The following is a 19,553-nucleotide window of genomic DNA, read 5'->3' as shown; positions in this document are numbered from 1 at the left end:
ATATATATATATATATATATATATATATATATATATATATATATATATGTATTTTGCAGTGCTATAACTGCAATAAGATGTATTTTTCTATAAATACTTCTCAGTTTTGTTTGAGAACATTACAGTGAAGCAGGAGAGTCAAAGTAAACGGATTACAGATAAAGCTGCAGAGAAGTTCACCGCAGGGATGAGTTGTAAAACATTTCACGTTTTGAACATTTCATGGAGAAATGTTCAATCCATCATTTAGCAGAAGATGTAGTATGACACAACTGTAAACCAAAACTGGCAGCTTTGACAGATACATTGTCCATCAGAAAAGCAGCCAAGAGGCTTATGGAAACCATTTAGGAACAATAGAGAACCCCCAACTCTGGTGAGTAATTTTTGGACAGGAAAACTAACTGTGTAGAAATCTGGCCTTTAAATAAAAGCGGCAAGAAGAAAAGCAGACCTCAAAAGCAAGCCATAATAAATTTTCCAGTTTGGCACAAGCCAAGCTGTTAAATGTTGAACCATAACTCGAAAGGAATATGTAAGAAATTAAATGTGGTTTTATAAAGAATTTTATATTTTTTTTTTAAAGTGGGCTCGAACAAAACATGATACAATCAATACATTTTAAAGCAAAAACAATCAAGAAACCACTTTTATTTTTCCCATAAACTGCTTTTTTTTTCGCAATTTGAAAACTGCAGGCAACTGTGTATTTGGTTCATCTTAAAAGGATGATTCTGTGCAAATTGTGAACCTAATAGTGCCAAGAGGAGCTCAGAAAGATCTTTCCTTGGCACCATAAGCCTGGCTGTACAGTGGGGCCCCTGCAGTCTGTAATGGAGGACACATCTCTGCAGCATGGCTTCCAGCTAACTGCAAAGCTGTAAGAATCAGTGGGCCGTCTCGGAGAACTGCAGTGTCCCACTCCCACGGCCTGCTCCACAGTAATAACCCTGGTGGTTAACGTGCCTCTATACAGCACTGAGTTTCTGCTGATTGTGCATGTCTCCCCCCCTCCCCTCCGTGGCCCTTTGAGGCTCCTCCTTCCCCTTTCTGAGCTCTGCTGCAGCTCGTCAGAGAGCTGCTCAGGCGTGGTATGAGCTGTCAGAGGCTGCTTGATGGTGATGCCCGCTCAGTCTCCCCTGAGACTGATGCTGTGGAGTCCATCAGCCATCTCCCCCTCCCTTCCTCCCATATCTACCAACCATCTCCCTCTTCCTTCCTCTCTCGGTGCGCACAATAGAGGCCACGGAGAGGCCGCTCAGACAGGATGAGTTATTCCTTTAGTACAGCAGGAGGCAGCGAAGGACAGGTCATGCAAACTGTAAGCACCGAGTTTCTCACTTTTCTCAAAGCACAATACATTCTTACATTAAATTACTGATGAAAAATGTATATGTACATTTTAATAAATATAGAAAATATGCAGACAAAATGTCTAACAAGTGATATTTAAATACTTTTCTTCTTAAATTATATTATTAATAAATTGTTTTCTTATTACAGTGACATATTCCCCATGCAGGATAATGCTCTTGATTAATTTACTCACTCCAAAGTCCTTAAGTGAACAGACTGTGTTGTTGTTGGATATTTTTTTACTTAACATCATTAATATTAAATAATGCTAAAACTGTATAATTTTTTGTATGTCTTAGGGAGAGCATTAAAATTTGATATTAAAACCTTTGCTTTACTGGATATGTCAAAAGGGATTCCCATGACCAATTTAAGAGTAGAGTCCAATAGAACCAACCTATGGTTAAGTTCCAGTTAGAAGTTAAAAATTTTCCATCGTATGCAGCATGTCTTGCAGAAGTATTCAACCCTTTTAAACCTTTTGATGTTTCCAAATAATAATAATAAAAAAAGATTTTCTAAGACAAACTAAGAGTACAGTGTAATGATAAAGTAAGAGGAGATGGTTTAAAGCATCTCTTTAGAAATGGTGTGTTAAAATTGTGATCAGTGTATGCCACAGTTAAAAAAAAATGTCTTTCCATCTCACAATATACTTTAATTCTGTTTCATAGTCCGTATATCACTGCAGGAAATATGCAAGGATAGTTCCACCATGAGGGTGGGGATTTTTGCAGGATATGCAGTGTTATTTTTATCCTGTTTACAGAATTTTTTCACCTGAGCTTTGAACTGCTTCTCTGATTCACTCTCTCCTCTTAATGTATGTGGACAGTCATATTGTGGGCTCGCAGTGAAGCTATATTCTTGGTGATTTAGTGAAGATGGACTGAGCAGCCCTAACTTTGGGTATTAGTCACCTAACCTTGCTGAAAATGTCTCAGATATATTTTATATTTGTTCACTAACGTTATCCAACAAACTTCTAAAGCTTTAAGAGAATAGTTTAATTTCTGATATGAATAAATGTAAATCATTGTTACTAATGCTTTATTCCTGTAGAAACCCTTTGCAAGTTTTGTTTCAGGGGTATCAAAATAAGTACTTTGGATTACGACAGAAAATATATTTGACATGCTTTACAAACTTTGCAGTAAAACATGTTGACGACCATGTTTTACTGCTTATTTTTCTGTCACAGTTATATGCTAATTTGTGTAGGTCTGTCACATAAAATCCTCAAATAGAATTAGTTGTGCCATATTCAACACAATATAAGGCAGAGGTTTCACTTGTTTTTTGTGTTTAAACCTGATGTGTGTGTGTGTGTGTGTTTTTTTTTAAATATTTTTACTTTTTTGGAATTAAACCACATTAACTTTGCTCAATTTCTTAGAGTGAAATGGTTCCTACTACACCCCTGCTAAAATGTAATGTAAACCCCCCAAATTCTTATTGTTTTTTATGGAAACACATATTTTTCAACAGTCAAATTAATAAATGCAGAAAATGAAAAGATTTTTTTAATATAATTACCATGTTGAGTTGTAGCACCTTAGGACTTCATCTTTTAAGAACACAAAAATGAAATTTAGCTAGGATACAGGAAGGATGTAGACAGGCTGCTAGACTGCTGAACTGTTGAAGTCAGCTAATTTAGTGTCACCTAAAATCAAATTTTGGTCTGCAGTTTTATGTTATCAACTTAACACTCACAATGTCATTGAGGAAAATTAACAGGAACAGGTTTACTCATCATGATGAAAAACATTTGAACCAGAGTTACTTTATCTCTCTCAAGAAGCAACTAAAAAATATGAAACTAATGCCTATCATTCACTTTAACAGCATTTCATCACATATGTCCAAACGTCTTGTTGGAAACTTTCAAAGTGTTTCTTAAACTGCCTTTCAATCAACCGCAGACAATAGGAGAAATGCACGTAAAGTTTGGCAGACTTAAAATGAACTGCTATTCTTTTGTAAATTAATCTGCCTTTACTGCCTTTTAGAGAAACGATCATAGGGTAACTTGTCTTTCTATGTACCGTATAGTCAGGCAGTTCCCACATCAGGTCAACAGGGTTAAAATCTTCTAAATGTGACAGCCACTTTGTTGTTGTCAGTGTCTCCTGGGTGCCTTTTTACCCTTTAAATACTGCAGACACATTTTAGGTATATTTCAGTTTTAGATTCCTCTGCTGTTGGATACAATTTTCCAAGGTGAAGTGCTTTCCATAGAGTATGATATAACATTCCATAAACTTTCTGATAGCCCCCAAGGATTAAGGTGCCTAGCAATTCTTCAGATTTTTCATGTTATAAAACTTTGTGAGATCATCTTGTGCCTTCATTATGCTTGACATTCAGTATGAGGCACTGATATTGCAGTTGCCATTTAGTTCCTTCTGCGTCTCCCAAACACTCTGTTAATTTGAATACCTAATAAAAAGAACCATCATTCCATAATATTTTTCTCTACTTGCAGTTTCCAATAGTAGAATATGTTTTTCTTCGCTATTTTAACTTCAATGTTCTACGACTCTGCAAGTTATCCCTAACTTTTGAACAGTAGATAATTATTAATATGTTCTATCATTATTTACTGCAGATGCCACTGTAGGTTCTCAAGTTTAAAATGAATGCGTTTTAGTATTTATTTAAATGAGCTGAAAAAAAATTCTATGGTCTGCAGCTCAAAGAAGGTGTTACGATAAAGAACAGTTTTTTCATGCCTGCCAGATCCTGTTCAGGATCTTGATGTTGCTGCTGCCTGTTTTTGGCAGCAGCAACGCCCTGGACAGGTTACCAATCCATCAATAGGACAACACAGAAACAGGAGTCAATCCTCAAACTCATAGCTTAAGGCAGTTGGGAAACTTGACACACATGTCTCTAGATTTTAGTAATAAACTTAAGCATCCAGAAAAAGAAAAATCATTAACAACAATGTGTCAAAAAGTTACAGTTAAAATTTTAACCCGGCTTAGAGGCAAAGGCACTAACCTTGGCTTTTATCTAACCAGGTAGCACAGATTAAGAAAAAAATCCTTATTTAAAACAACAGCCTGATGTATGGACCAGTTAAAGAAGAAATATATATTTTGTAATTTTTACGCATAAAAATTAACCATTTAACACAGCAAAGTAAATTTTGGCTAATTTTAATGTAAAACATGATATTAAACTTGAATTTACATCAAGTATTGCTAATATGAATGAGCAACACAATCAACATATTGCAGAGTTTGGTAATCATTTAACTGGATTCAATACAATTGAAATATATGCATAGTTTTTTCATTTTTTTGACTCAAAACCTCCACAGTTTGTGTTTATTCTTTCTTATACATATAAATAAATGATATATACAAAATCTTAAAAGAATTCAATTCAGTTTTATTTTCTTCATAATTTAAGCAAGTGAAAACAGTTTCTATAGATATAATCTGTTCTTTCTATAGCTAGGGCTTAAACAATAACAAAAAGATAATTTTGTGCTGCTACAGTATACTCACTGAAAGAGTCTGCCAAAAAATCCATTGTCCCATCAACTGTACACAAATTTTCTGAGTCAGTACCTTTACCTTAATCTCAATTAATAGAGGGCTATTTTCTCACTTATCTTTCATATGACTATTTTACAAACTTTCCTAATTATGAGATACAATATCAGAGCTTTATCTAATTATTATATCTAATTATTATATATTTCACTACTGTTACACGTCTTTTTGTTTGTATTTATTTTTAATTATAGAAATTAAAATAAGGATGTTTGCACTTCTTAAATCCTCATTAACAAGATTTTTCTCTTTGGAAGTCCTCCTACATCAACAAACTATTCATTAAACAGGCTCTTGCTCTGTCTTCATGTTTTACGTGGTCTACATTCCTTTCTTTTTATTCTAGTATGAGTACTTCAATGCTGTGCTGATCAATGAGGTGGACGAGGAGGGCAACAACGTGGAGCTTGGAGGAGAGTTCATCCTAGAGCCAAATGACCATTTCAACAACCTTTCAGTCAACCTGAGCCTCAGTGTGGTGCAGGTGCCCACCAACATGTACAACAAAGGTGAGAAGTCCTGTTTCATGCCTGAGAGACAAGGTGGTATTAGAGTTGTTTACCTACAGTGCAGGAAGCTGATGAAGAAAATGGGGAGATGGCAAAGGATAAGTGAGTGGTGAAGTAAGGAATGGTAGCTGGAGCTGTATCAGTGTCACAGGCTGTGGGAAGTGAAGTCGGGCGATCGATATCAGCCCAGACATAAAGGCAAAGCTTTCTGTAAAGATGTTGTTCATACGGTAGCTGCTCAGTCGCTTCTTGTTGTCACATTGCCTGGGTGGCTTTTGTTTGGCTCAAATAGACTCCCTATAACTCTGCTCTCTGCACAAAGAGAGGCTCGTCTAGCAGCCGGAGGGGAGGGGATGATTTAGAGGCAGCCATTGTGTTGGCTTTAGAAAAAGTCAATAAGGGATAAAGGTCAATCACGCATTCAATAATGGTGACCAAGATGGTTGCATTATCAACATTTAATTCACCTGTTTGTTTCTCTGTCTCTGTGTCCACCTCCTTAGACCCAGATATCGTCAATGGGGTTTACTGGTCCGAGGCCTTGAACAAAGTCTTTGTGGAAAACTTTGAAAGAGATCCAACACTGATCTGGCAGTACTTTGGAAGTGCGAAAGGCTTCTTCAGGCAGTACCCTGGTGAGAGTTATTTTCTTTCTTTATGCTTCAGTGCTGTATTGGTTTCTACAGCGATTTTTGTTGAAAATTTAAAGCATTTTCTAAAACTGAAGATGCATATTCTTATAAGCATTAACTGTATATATTTGTGTGTGTTGGATTGAGATGGGGAAGGAAAGGGAGATTTGTCCTATGGGAGATGTCACTGCTGTAAAATGGGAAAAAAAACTGATCAGAACAAATGATTTAGGGTTTCTAAAGGGGTAATTTGGCTAATGTTGTAATTTTACAGACCATCAGAGAGGATGCATTTAAACAGACTGTAATTAATCAGAATTTGTCAGTGGTAGTCTGCAGTCACTAAAGGAACAACCCTCTGTTTCCTGAACGAGGAGAGGTGCTACTATGGTTCCAGTGAAAAGATTTTATTTAATTTATACAAATGTATGGTGTGTAAAACAAGGTTTTACTGTTACTTTAAAACAAATAAATAAACAAATTGATTATACAGTTAATATTCAAAGCTGGCGTACAATTTTGTATGAGTGTGCACCTATTCTTAGAAACACAGCAGCCTTTTTATGTAAATTCTTATTACAGATCATGCCTTAACACTAATAAAGAAATAAAGAATGCACTATGGCAGAAGGAGGTTGAAAAACAAAACATAATATAACAGAACCCTATTGCTGTTCATTAGTCTTTCTGTTGTTCATACAAACCCCTGCTTTCACTTCTAGAATTTTCTTGCCATTTTGTAGTTTGTCCCTTTAGTTGAAGAACTGAGGCCCGTTTTAAAAAGTAGGTTTACTGATATCTCTAGTTGGAGTCTATCAATCCACTCTGTGAATCCTTGTAGGGCCCTAGATTGGCTGTTCCCTTGCCTGGTTGTTAGCGGGCAGTATGCCTTACAAAGAGATTACATTCTACAGTCCGTAACACAACATTTTTACTTTGAAAGGGATGCTTTATTTTTCTGTTGATGTTTCTTGTTTTGTTTAGATTGTAAAGTCATCTGGACAGCATTATTGTCTTACTTGGCATACATACTAGGTTAAGACTCTGTAGACTGCACTTATAGTGAATACATGATTGGAAGCATGGTTGCATGTTCTGTATCTCTCTATTGCCCATATAGACTGGGGTCTGTTTTGTCCAATGCTACTGAAGATAGCTGGCCCCACTCTGGTCTTAAAGGGAAAGCATGAATGCACAGTTTATTGTGGTGCATATATAATAAGAGATTCTGATTCTGATTCTGGTGTTAACTGAAACTTTGGGTTAAAAGATTTGGGTTTTGCTGCTAAAATAATCTGTTAATACCTACATATATTTAAATGTTAAATGTTTAGATATGCTATTGGCATACATGTATTTCAAAATTACTTTATGTTTAAAGTATGTTTTAAAAAGTCATGTTCATTGGGCCTAAAGATTATTAAAAAGCTGTGGCTGCAGTTTAAAATGTTTAAGAGTTGCTGCTTTAAACAATGTAAATTTTTTCTATTGTTGTTATTTTATTTAGCATTTTTTTTAAAGCTTGAGACTTAAAGCACATTTATGTATTGTTTATGAACCATAGACAGCTAAAGAGATTCCCTTTGCATTTGTTTTCTGTTTCGTGAAATAATCTCAATTTATTTTTCAGTTTTGCTGTAAATTTACCCTTTAATTTCTCCTCAAGGAGTAAAGTGGCACCCGGATGAGCACGGTGTCATTGGCTTTGACTGCAGGAATCGGAAGTGGTAAGGGTTTAAAAGGTCATCCTTTCAAGCAGACTGTACAGGACATTATTCAAATTTTATTAGTTCTCTTTTTGCTGTAATGTTCTGATAAGGTGTTTAATTAAACTCCACCCCACAGGTACATCCAGGCAGCTACGTCTCCAAAAGATGTGGTGATCTTAGTAGATGTTAGTGGGAGCATGAAGGGCCTTAGGCTGACCATTGCCAGGCAGACGGTTTCCTCCATTTTAGACACACTGGGAGATGATGACTTCTTTAACATCATTGCTGTATGTTTTCAAATTTACAGGCTATTTATTGTTTTGTCTGCTATGTACAATAAAAAAAGGTCTTAGGGTTTCTGTACAGTGTCTTGCAAAATCCAACCTTTAATTTTTTACATTTTGTCAAGTTATAATCACAAACTTTCCTGTATTTTGTTTGAGAGTTTATGTGATAAACAAACACAAACAATCAATAATTGTGAGGAAGAAAATATAGTTTTCCCTATACTTTACAAAATCATAAAAGGTGCTGCATGCATTTGTATTCCTCCCTTTTCCTCATCTCACTTTCCCATATAAAATCCATCAAATTGTCTTTAAAAATTGTATGACCATGGAACACAGCAGATAGGTCCGGAATAAAGTAATTTTAGAGAATTTAAAGCATACTTAGTGGATGGTTAAACAAAATTCCAACATTTCAGGAAGCACTGTTTTATCACTGTAATGGAGACCATGGGTGCCAATAGTTTATGAAGTTAAATCCCATTACTGAGATTGTGTGATTAATGATTGAGTTACAGACCAGATATTTTATTTAAGTTGCTGTGTATGTACATATATTTAAGGAGACAGTCTTGAAAAACAGAGAGATTGGCCATTTTTTATTGCAACATGAAAATATTTCAAGTGATGTTCATCCAGCTAAACACAACCTCAATGCAGGGAAGAGGAATTTTTCCATTTAAAGAGGTGGCTGTTTGGCCTGTAGAAATAATAAAGGAGTTGCCAAAATGCATTAATCAGAAAAAACTATTGGTTTTTCATTAAATAAATATATCCTTTAAGCAAGGATGTTTAACTGAAGAAAGTCATAAGAATTCTTTTTTTGTTGTTGCCACAAACCATTTAATGACACAGCAAATGTGGAACCAACTGCTCTGATTAGATTATATCAACTATCTGAACAACATGCAAACTTCTGAAGATAACACTGCATGTCACCCCGGACACATAATCTCTTCATTGAAACATGGCTGCAGCATCATGATGTAGAGTTATTTCATTTTAAAAGGGGCAGCAAAATAAATTGACATGTGAATATAATTAGATATAGGGAAACAAAGGTGGAAAATCAGAATTTCGAAAAAAAAAAGAAAAAAAAGATGGAGGTTCTTCTAGCAGGAAGTAATTCCAAACATGCAGCCGGAGCTATAATGAAATAGTTTTGTTTATGTCTCAGGCAGTTCAGGCTTTAGACATGCAAAGCCGAGACGCAAAGAGCTGCAGCTGTAATCGCAGTTAAAGGTTCTTCTCTGAGTGACTGAAGACAAATGCACAGCAGAGTTAATAGATAGTATGGTAAAAGAATTTAAAGGCAATCTAAATCATTATTTTTATTTTACAATTATTTACTTATTTGTGTCTATCACATTAAAGCCCAAAAAAGTAGGTCAAAGTTTTTGGATATAACAGAACTAAGTTACAAAAAATTGAAGAGATATAAACCCTTTTGGAACACAAAGTTTAACTTTATTATTAATTATTTATCCACAGTACAATCAGGAGATCCACTATGTAGAGCCTTGTTTGAATGGTACGCTGGTCCGGGCTGACACAACCAACAAAGATGTGAGTTCCAAATAAAATTATCTTTCCAGACTTATTGCTTCATGAAATTGTGGTGTTTAAAATAATTGTTTTAATTACTATCTATCAGCATTTCCGTGAACATCTGGATAAGTTGTTTGCCAAAGGAATCGGGCTGCTGGGCGAAGCTCTGACCGAGGCCTTCACAATCCTGAATGATGTAGGTTTCTATGCACTTTCCGTCAGTTTAATATAGACGCTCTTCAAAAAAATTTCTGTTGTTTTAAAACTGGAGTCAAACAGGGCATGCCAAACAGGTCTTTTTGTTATTTACTGTTTAATATTGTTGGATTATTAGTCATATGTTACTGAAAAAAAAAAACAAAAAACAAAAAACAAACAACAGACTGATCAAGTGCAACAAACAGTTTCAGTTTCTCTTTGGTTGAAAGATTGAGATAGTCATAACGGCTGTCAAACTTTAATATTTAGACTTTTTTTTTTGACAGAAGCCATTCACTGCTAAATCATTAATATCTTTTATCACTTTTTTTATTATTTTTTGCCGAGAACAGACCCATGGAGATTTTAAAGCTCATTTAGAAAAGTAACCAGGACAAAAACAGTCGTAAAAAACACCACAAAAGAAAAACACGATTTCATAAACAGTAGCACACTGCAATGAAAAATGGTCAGGCATTCTCCCTTTGAAATGCTTCATTTCGATCCCCTATTCCACTCTCTAAATACAGACACATCTATTCTGAAGAGTGATTAATGGCTCTAATTAATGCCAATGATTAATACTGCTGCTGATTAGAACACAGACGAGATAAAGCCAGGAGCCAAGCTGCACTTCTTTTATCTCCCTGCTTTCAGATGAGCTGTGGCCTGAACCGCAGAAGCTGAGGGAGCACAGCTTTACCTCTGCTCTTGTTAGAATAATTAAAGCTCAGCCATGAATATGGTGATCAGGTAGCATGTAGCCTGCTGCTGAAACACACAATTGCAGGGATACCCAGTTTGCTATGTCTTAAGAGACAACTGGAGAATGTAATAAATGAATGACAAAATTAATATTGTGTTGTTTGTGAGTGTATCACTGCAGTTTTTATGAATATTAACCAAATAATGTAAGTTATTTATTGCAAAACTATTGTTGTACTACAGTAGTAGTAGTACTGTTTGACAATTTGTCTCGATGTTACCACAATGTATTTAGGAGGGATTCTAGGGATATCATAGCAATGACATCCCTGAACACGGAAGCATGCCACACCTTTCAGATTTGCTCAAATCTGTTTGTCCCTCTAATTTGGCAAATTAGGAAAAAAAACTTACTGAAACATAAACAGATATTCAAACCACTAGATCTTATTAACATAAATATGAAAACATTCTTATGAATCCAGATTTGACAAAAATGCTCCATTCTCAGATAAGAGCCCTGTAATAGTCTGTAGACCTCATGCAGTTCATTAGGAAGAGATTGTATTTATGAGGAGTTGTACACTGCTGTCTGTCAATAATTTCTTCAGCTGCCTAAGAGTAATTTGCTGAATGGTCCATCATTTCCACCAGTCTTTATCCCTTAAGACATTTAATCGCGTCAGCTCCCAGAGTAAATCAAATTAGCAGATGATTCAGCTCTTTATGATGTTTGATAACATCCATTGTCATACTCTTATGGTTAATTTGTAACAGAAAACCATGTTCAGTAATTCTTAACTGGGGCTGATGATTTTAGAAAGCATTCATTTAACTTTTAGTGTTTAAATTTTTCTCCAGAAGGAAATTAGACAGTAAATTGATGCTTTCTGACTTTAAAGTGTTTTGATGTTAGAGATTGAATCAGTAAAAAAGTTTCACAATCTGTACAGCTTGTCACACTTTTTTTGTCTCTTCTCTGCTTGTTGGAAGTCATACCCTTCAGGTCTGGGTAATAAAAGTACACAGGGTGCATATAAGGTACACAACATTATAAAGTCAGAAATGACTTGCATATTTTATCTTCGATGCAATATCTTCACCTCTATAAATGGCTCTGCTTCTAATCTTTCCTTCCATCACATCTAGAATGGGGAATGATTTATTGCTTTTAAGATTTTTTAGCCTTCTTCATGTCATCTGATGCTATTTAAGTGTGTGCCTTATTCTGAAGGCAAGGTAGCCTGTGTGTAACATGGGAAACTGAACTAAAAAATAAGTTAATTGAAGGTTGTTCTTGAGACACTATTACCTTTGTCTTATGATGACTTTATTTGATTATCTGAAATGCTTAAGTGAGACAAAAAAAAAAGAACAAAACAGTAATGCTGTAACTATATTTCACAGCACTGTAACAGTGTCTGGACTTGTAGCCACCTCTCTATTAATGGACCTGTACAGGAGGAGCCAATTAGCATTTTTTTGTCATAGTGGTAACAGGCATTATGTGAGATTTTTATGCCTAACCACCTATCTTATATAGGAATGATATTACAAATTTCAGCTTAATATATAAATAACTGACTAATTCAACTTAACAAAAGTGCATTAATCTTATATTGTTTTGTAAGTTGTGTTTATGTGTGCGTCACTGACTTGAGTAGTCTTTCATTCTGTGTGATTCAAGAGCAGATGAGCTCAGCAGGACTTATCCTGTGATTATGTCACTGTGTGCCCCTTTGTCTCTGTATTCAGATTTCTACAGGTCAATAAACCAGTTAATTACTGCACTGCATCTTCTGGGGTCAGAAGGAAGTATGCCCCATTATTCATGATAACTTAAAACAAAGTGTCACCTATTGTATTGCTGTACATTGCCGGCATCAGGGCAAACTTTGATCACAATGGAGAGGAAAAGGAAACTAATGTGGCTATTATTTGTTTCTCCCTCCTTTAGTTTAATCAGACAGGACGAGGCAGCGTGTGCAGTCAGGCCATCATGCTCGTGACGGATGGAGCAACAAAGATGTACGATGATGTTTTTGAGAAGTACAACTGGCCAGACAGAAAAGTAAGTCCTGGCAACTTTTTTTCTCTTCTTTTAAAACTCTCCATAGTGTTTTTTTCCTCACCTTTCTGCTTGTTCTGCAGTTTTTTTGCATCAGTAATAAATGTACATTTTAATACTTCATGCCAGCCGCAGCTCCTGTCTGATGTAGTGATGAATTGGTTTCTTACTTCATTACTACTCTGTAATGTAAAATGTATGTCAGAATGTTTTTCCCCCCTTCTCAATATGTTGATGCATTAAAACAAAATTTTCTCATTTTGTGTTTTATTCGAATGAAGCATGGCAAATTAACAACTTTCCAGGACAGGGCTCCATCTAGAAGCTTACACACCGCTGCAGAGCTCTTCAGTCAGATGAAGACATTTGTATAATCTGAAGGCAATTGAAATCAATTCAGCTACTGCAGTATTCACAGTACAACAATAGCAAAAGCGTAAGCCTTTGTTGAATCCTTTTTAACTGATGTGATTTGACGGGGTTTGGCAGAGCACAAGGCAGTCTATGGCACCACAACCCCCACCTGGTCCATAAACCCTCTAGGCTCTTACATGGCAGCCCTTCAGTGTGTTCTATATGCTTTATGCTTAGTAAAGCATCTGGAGCCAATGAGCCGTGCAGGCCTGGCAGCATGTCACAGCATGTTCCCCAAAGGGACAGCGGCTCATGCCCTCATCCAAAGACCTCTACAAAAGGAAAATGTGTTTATTTAACTGCAGCAAGGACTAAAGAATATAAGAACAATACACACAAAGTTACTTAATAAAAGATAAGCTGAAGAAAAAAGTTTATGAAATGACACAATATTTTCAATTGTTTAATTATTGATTTGTTGTCATGTCTGTGTTCTCTTCACAGGTGCGAATATTCCCCTACCTGATTGGACGGGAGTCTGCATTTGCAGATAATCTGAAATGGATGGCTTGTGCCAACAAAGGTTGGGGACTTTTTAATTAACAATTTCAAAATGCTTTTTAATTTGTATGCATGTATATGATAGCTGAAAGATAAGTGGAAATCAGTGTGGTTTTCTGTTTTACATTTATAACATCTATGTGTGTGTCTGCATGGTCTGGTTCAGTTGTCTGCCAAGAGGCAGTGAAGTGTCACTTGAATGGGGGGCAGGGTCAGAGTTCAATCTGCTCTAATCCCTCTTCCTGTCACTGTCTACTTCTCGACTGCTCACTGCTGATGGCTGCCATGTGTCATCGCTTTGGATGAGTGCTCTCTGAATGGGAAAGTCAGAGCCGGGGAAACAGATCACAGAGGGATTGTAGAATGACAAGCAGCGAATCCCTTTTCCCTGACAGACGTCCTCTGCGAAATAATCTCACATGTCCAGTGTGAGACAGTGTCAGAAGCAGTAGGAGCTGACTACAAGTCAAATTATTTCCTTGCTACTCTAAGCTAATACACTGGGATCCAGCAACAGAATGGACCAATTTAATGTTTAACATTAAGGGTGACAATGGGGCAGTAACATAGTAGAAAAAGTAACACACATGCCTCATTTACACTACCGTTTTCAAACCATGCCAAGATTGGTCCGAACATGGTAACTGGCATGCAAAGCTGAACAGAATCGCACCAGACACTACCGAAACGCACAAAACTGGTGGTTCATCAGTAGGGTTCGGCTGGTTTCAGTTCAGGCTCGGTTCTCAGATAACAAAGAGTGCATGAGCAGACCGCGTCATCTCCTTACAGTCAGCCTCCGTAATCAACTAAAACTTCAACAAACTGCAGACAATCATAACAATACAAGCTTTCCTACCGTGCCACATAATTTCCAGTGTGATGAGCCTCAAAGTCCATCATTGTTTCCTGCATCTGTAAGCCCTGATTAGACTATTGTTTGACGTATCACTTCCCAAAAGCTGACTCTGTAAATTCACCAAAGGCTGCCTTCTTCACCTGACTCCCAGCAAACAACAAAATATCACAATGATAACAAAACATAACTTTGTGAATGTTACAGTGCCGCCATGTAGGTTTCCTTGTTTACCCCTAGAGAGCAGTAGTACCATAGATCGCCACTAGAAGGGGAGGAACCGTGCTAGCGTGGTGTGTAAATAAACCTAAGCTCGATACGGATCGGTTTTCAGAGGGTAGTGTAAATGGGGCTATATGTGTGACAAACTCCATGTCTTTAAAGGGGTCATAGAATGATTATATAGGGTATTTGGTGCTGGTCCTTGAGGTCTCTGAATAGGGTGTGTAACATTGGTTGGGCTGAAAATGGCATATTTGCTGTTCTATGAGCCCTAATGCCAGCCTGGTTAAAAATTCTAGAATAAAACAACAGGTTTTCTTCCTTTTATGTTATGTTCATGAATATTTAGAGCTGTGCGCTTATTGGCTGGTTCACAATGAGCAAAGCTGCTGAGCAAAGACGCTTTATAGCAACAAGCACTCACTCACTGAAACATTGAAATTGGTTATATAGTAGGCTGACCAGACGTCCTCTTTTTCCCAGACATGTCCAACTTTTCATACCTAAAAAAATTTCCAGGATTTTGGTCAATTACATTGCAGCACATATTTAAAACACACCGGGCATTCAAACTGAGCCGTCAGCTCCAGAGCTGGTCTGGGAACCCTGGCTGACGGGGGCAGGGAACCAGCAGGGGACGGAGCGACCAAATCCGACCCACTGACGGTAGCCTGGACACCGGCAGCCCCGTGCTTCCCCCTGCTTGCATTACTTGCCCCCAGCCCCCCTCTTCTGGCTGAGGACGGACGACTCATTTCTCTCTGCTGAGGTCCGGTCCATTCAGCAACCCGGCAGTCGACACTTCAATTGCACTTCAATGCCTCAAATAAGGCAACATCCCCGAGTTTACATCAACATGGGGCTTCATTTGGATTCGCCCATTTTATGGTTGAAGTTTAGAATTGTGAGATTTGCAGAAAAAGGAGGTGTCAATGGGGTTTAAACTTCCCTGTAAGTCCATTTCACCCACTGAATTATCATTCTTCCTCTATGACAACTCGGTTTTTAATTCAATGACCCCTTTAAAGGTATAGTGAAGGGTGTTTTTTTTCCGGGTGGATCATCAAAATAAGCATTCCTCCGAATTGTAAATCATTCTGATATGTTTACGTAAGGCCTTCCTACTTGCTCGTCCCCATTTTCCCTTAACGGTGGTGAGTCTGACATAGTGGAAAAATTGCAAATCTTCTTTTGCAAAGTAAGCTTCTGTATACAATGTAAACAGCAGCTTTTAAACAGAAAGTGCACAAGGAAAAGGGGGCTCATACATGCTCTTGCAGGCAGGCGTTCCCTCTTGCATTTTTTTTTTCAAAAGTCGAGAGGGCGGGTCTTTTAAAAAATTCACGAAAATCCTTGACTATACCTTTGACAAACATGGAGTCTTTTTATTCAGTGCTGCTACAGTGGTGGGTTTGGATATGTACCCTGACGTAGGGTGGTGTCTGATTCAAGGTGGCTTAAACATTCAATGAAAATATTCTCTTCATCTTAACCTAAAAAAGTTATTTGTAGTGCTTTTTTGGATGCCCACTAAATAGGGGAGCAATTGAAAGGTTTTGTTGCCCTGAATTTAAGAACATTTTATAGTAGTAAAACACGTACTTGCAAAGGATAAGAAACTGTTTATGAATGGTAAAAAAAAAAATTTGTTCGCCTGATGATCAGGGCATTTCATACCACACAACTTTGAGTGCATACAAAAACCCCTTCCACTTGCTCCATTTATTTGCATCCGCTATAATCCTAGGAAATCCCCCAAAGGCTTGTTGTTACTGTAAGGATTGTAAAAGTCAACCCTGCCAGGTCAATGGTTGGACTTGTAGCTGTCAGCCACAATTTGCCAGTGGATATTTGGTGATAAATATCAAAAGAAACTCCTATTCCATAAAGGCCTTGTCTAATCAAACCCACACCAGTACCCTTGCTGTAAACTTTGATAAAGAGAGACATCATGCCTGAGGGAGTGGTGGCCTAGTAGTTAGGGCAATCCACTTGTTTTCCAGAGGTTTTGAGTTCAAGCCCCACTGCCACGGACTGCCACTCTTGGTCCCTGAGCAAGACCCTTAACCCCACACTGCTCCCCAGGCACCGCACAATGGCAGCACAATGCTCTCCAAGGAGATGGGTTAAATGCAGAGAGCTAATTTCTTTGCTTTGTACTTGTGACAGTGTAATGACAATAAAGTTGAATTTTATTATATTCTTGTTTCCCCAAATGTTGGCAAATAGCTTAATCTCAACCCATTGTCTTTAGCCATTCTTTATGGCGATGGGGATGAATGGGTAAGGACCTATGCAGAACAGTTGTGATATTAGTAGTATCTCTGGCACTTGATGACAATCCTTACTGACTTTGCATTGGCCTTCAGAGTAATCTTTTACATTGTCGTTGAGCTTACAAACTAACTCTGTGTGTCGTTGATGTTGTGCAGTCCTAAACTTGTTAAGATTTATATGTGAGGTAGCAAATGTCATGAATTTTCCTGTGATCAATCCAGATGGTTCATATTGGTTTGTCTTGTATTCTTGAGCTTGCTTTTGTTACTGGTAATCCTGTTCCAGACCCCCTTTATAGTAGTTTCCCCACTAATCTCACTCTTAATTTTTTTCATTCCAAAGGTTAGATGTCAAACCATCAATCCACAATCTATAAGATAACACCCTTCTGTTGGACCCTATGCATCTTAATCTCAGAAACATATCTATGTGTTATTCTTATATTAGGCCAGAGAGTGCAAATACACATAGGGCAGCTTTATCAGAAGAGTTACTCTAACCAAAATGAAAGTCTTTACTGTGCTTAAGGGTGTGTGTTTCATTGCAGGGTATTTTAGTCAGATCTCCACTCTAGCGGATGTGCAGGAGAACGTGATGAGGTATCTTCATGTCATGAGCCGTCCAAAGGTTATTGATCATGAACACGATACAGTGTGGACCGAAGCGTACGCAGACAGTGCTGTAAGTATGTCAAACTGCATTAACTCCAGTGCCATCTGTGTTACCAGGATATATCCTTTATATACATTGGTAATCTAGTGTTACTGCAGGCTTGAACTACCTCTAGAGTTTTACATTTGTCCTGATAAGCTTAAGATAGCATTTGTGGTGTTGTTATCTTGAGATACATGGTATTCGGAGGCGCCTGTGGTGTACAGTGAAAAGTGCCGATGTCTGGATCTGTTCTCTCATCATTATTGGTTACGCTTCTGTAATAATTCCTAATTATTGGCTTCATTAATCTGCATGGATCCCCCCCTTCCTTTTTACATCTGTGTCTACATATTCAAGGCACAAACATGCTTCATTTTCACTGACAATTCAATCTCTGTGTTTTTTCTTCCTTTTCAGCTTTCCCATGCTCATAAGGTAAATCTCTTGATTAAAACTTAAATCATCTGTTCCTTAAAAATGACAAAAAGCTATGTCCAGAAGGATGTGAAAAGGAATTCTGTCTGTTTTTTTTTTTTCTTCAGAAATTCAGAAAAAGTAAGCTACAGTATAACGTTTAAAGCAAAATAATTTTAGAGCTTGAAATATTACATGTAAACTTCATTCTTCAATACTCCCCATGTAATGTAAGGTCTGGAGATACTCTTTTAGGACAGAAGCATGTATTGTTCTTTATTCAACTTAGGAGATGGTGTATCCAGTCAAACACACATGAAAACTCGCATACAAATGGTTAGGAGATTGTCCTCTGGAGTGTGTACTGTTGTATCTCAACCCTAGACACACCATTCATCATTCTGTGGATCATTGCACTTTATCTCCTAAAGCCCATAATAAAACTGACATTGGAAGGGAGACCAAGAGGAGGAAGAGGTGGAGATGATGAGGGGGGTGGGGTGCAGATTGTTTCCCATCCATATGTTGACTTGTGTTCATGTTTGTGTGAATTCAGTTTGTGTAGACAAAAGCAGAATGATTTGTCCAGTAATGTCTGCAGTATTGTGGTTATGGGTCCACTATTCTTCATTTTGTCAAGCTGACTTGTAGAAGCCCAAAGTGTTTTTGCTGCAGCTTTATGCACATGCAGTCTGTGGCACAAACATACATGAATGATACAGACAAAGACACAATAGATGCACTAACTTACCACACATAGTTCAGTTATAAATGCAAGCTTAGTGGTTTTAAGATTTCATTGAGGATAATGTATTAAAGGGGTCATACAATGCAAAACCGAGTTTACATTGTCATAGATAATTAATAATTAATAGTTCAGTGGGTGAAATGGACGTACAGATAAGTTCAAACCCCATTGACTCCTCCTTTCTCTGCAAATCTTACAATTCCAAACTTCCACCCTAAAACGGTTGAATCCAAACAAAGCCTGGAGTTGACATAAACTTGGGGATGGTGCCTTATTTGGTTCTGGCCTGTACTTTTGTCACACCCTAAAATTTACATACAGACCAGCCAACTGGTTCACTGGTCCAAGAACATGAATATCCGTAGATGTAAGACACCAGTTTAGCTGTTTAGCCTTTAGTTGGGGTTACTTCTACAAGAATTACAAAGCAAGCTGTTTCTCTATTGAAAATGAGCCAGAACCATGGGCGTAAATGAAGTATTCCAGGCTGCACGGTGAAAAGGGAAATTTTTCACAGTCTTCCCAAGGATCCGAAGACTCAACAGGCATGGATTAGTTTTGTCTATCAGAAGATCCCTGCAAAGTTTGATGCTCAGCTGTTCATTTGTTCCAAGGAATTTACCCGGAAATCTTTAAACAGTTCAAAGCAGGATTTGCTAAACTTCTTTTATTGAAATGAGGGGATGTTCAGGTCCAGGCTACCGTCACCGGGCTTGGGTTCAGTTGCTTGTCCCTCCCTGCCCCCATCCGCCGGGGTTCCCGGACCAGCCCTTGAGCTAATGGCTCGGTTCGAATGCCCGGTGCGTTTTGACTGCGTGCTGCACTGTAGTTTAGCAAAATCCCGGACGATTTTGAAATTCCCCCGGAAACATTTTTCTAGGTATGAAAG

The 19,553-nt window shown here is 37.6% G+C and overlaps 1 protein-coding gene across 1 annotated transcript in view; it reads left to right on the top strand.

Moving 5' to 3' along the window:
- Nucleotides 1–19,553, top strand: part of LOC107094768 (voltage-dependent calcium channel subunit alpha-2/delta-3-like) — a 47,362-nt gene that overhangs the window by 10,836 nt on the left and 16,973 nt on the right. Inside the window, exons 6-15 of the mRNA XM_015390602.1 lie at nucleotides 5,269–5,431; nucleotides 5,935–6,066; nucleotides 7,730–7,790; nucleotides 7,909–8,059; nucleotides 9,551–9,625; nucleotides 9,714–9,803; nucleotides 12,468–12,581; nucleotides 13,437–13,515; nucleotides 17,396–17,529; nucleotides 17,920–17,937. Of these exons, the coding sequence (XP_015246088.1) occupies nucleotides 5,269–5,431; nucleotides 5,935–6,066; nucleotides 7,730–7,790; nucleotides 7,909–8,059; nucleotides 9,551–9,625; nucleotides 9,714–9,803; nucleotides 12,468–12,581; nucleotides 13,437–13,515; nucleotides 17,396–17,529; nucleotides 17,920–17,937 (1,017 nt within the window). The remainder of the gene's footprint in view (nucleotides 1–5,268; nucleotides 5,432–5,934; nucleotides 6,067–7,729; nucleotides 7,791–7,908; nucleotides 8,060–9,550; nucleotides 9,626–9,713; nucleotides 9,804–12,467; nucleotides 12,582–13,436; nucleotides 13,516–17,395; nucleotides 17,530–17,919; nucleotides 17,938–19,553) is intronic.

This window comes from Cyprinodon variegatus, unplaced genomic scaffold (genome assembly GCF_000732505.1).
Source record: "Cyprinodon variegatus isolate N-32 unplaced genomic scaffold, C_variegatus-1.0 Scaffold505, whole genome shotgun sequence".
Taxonomy (NCBI): domain Eukaryota; kingdom Metazoa; phylum Chordata; class Actinopteri; order Cyprinodontiformes; family Cyprinodontidae; genus Cyprinodon; species Cyprinodon variegatus.
The sequence above is the reverse complement of the archived record's forward strand: the minus strand, read 5'-3'. Positions and strand labels throughout refer to the sequence as shown.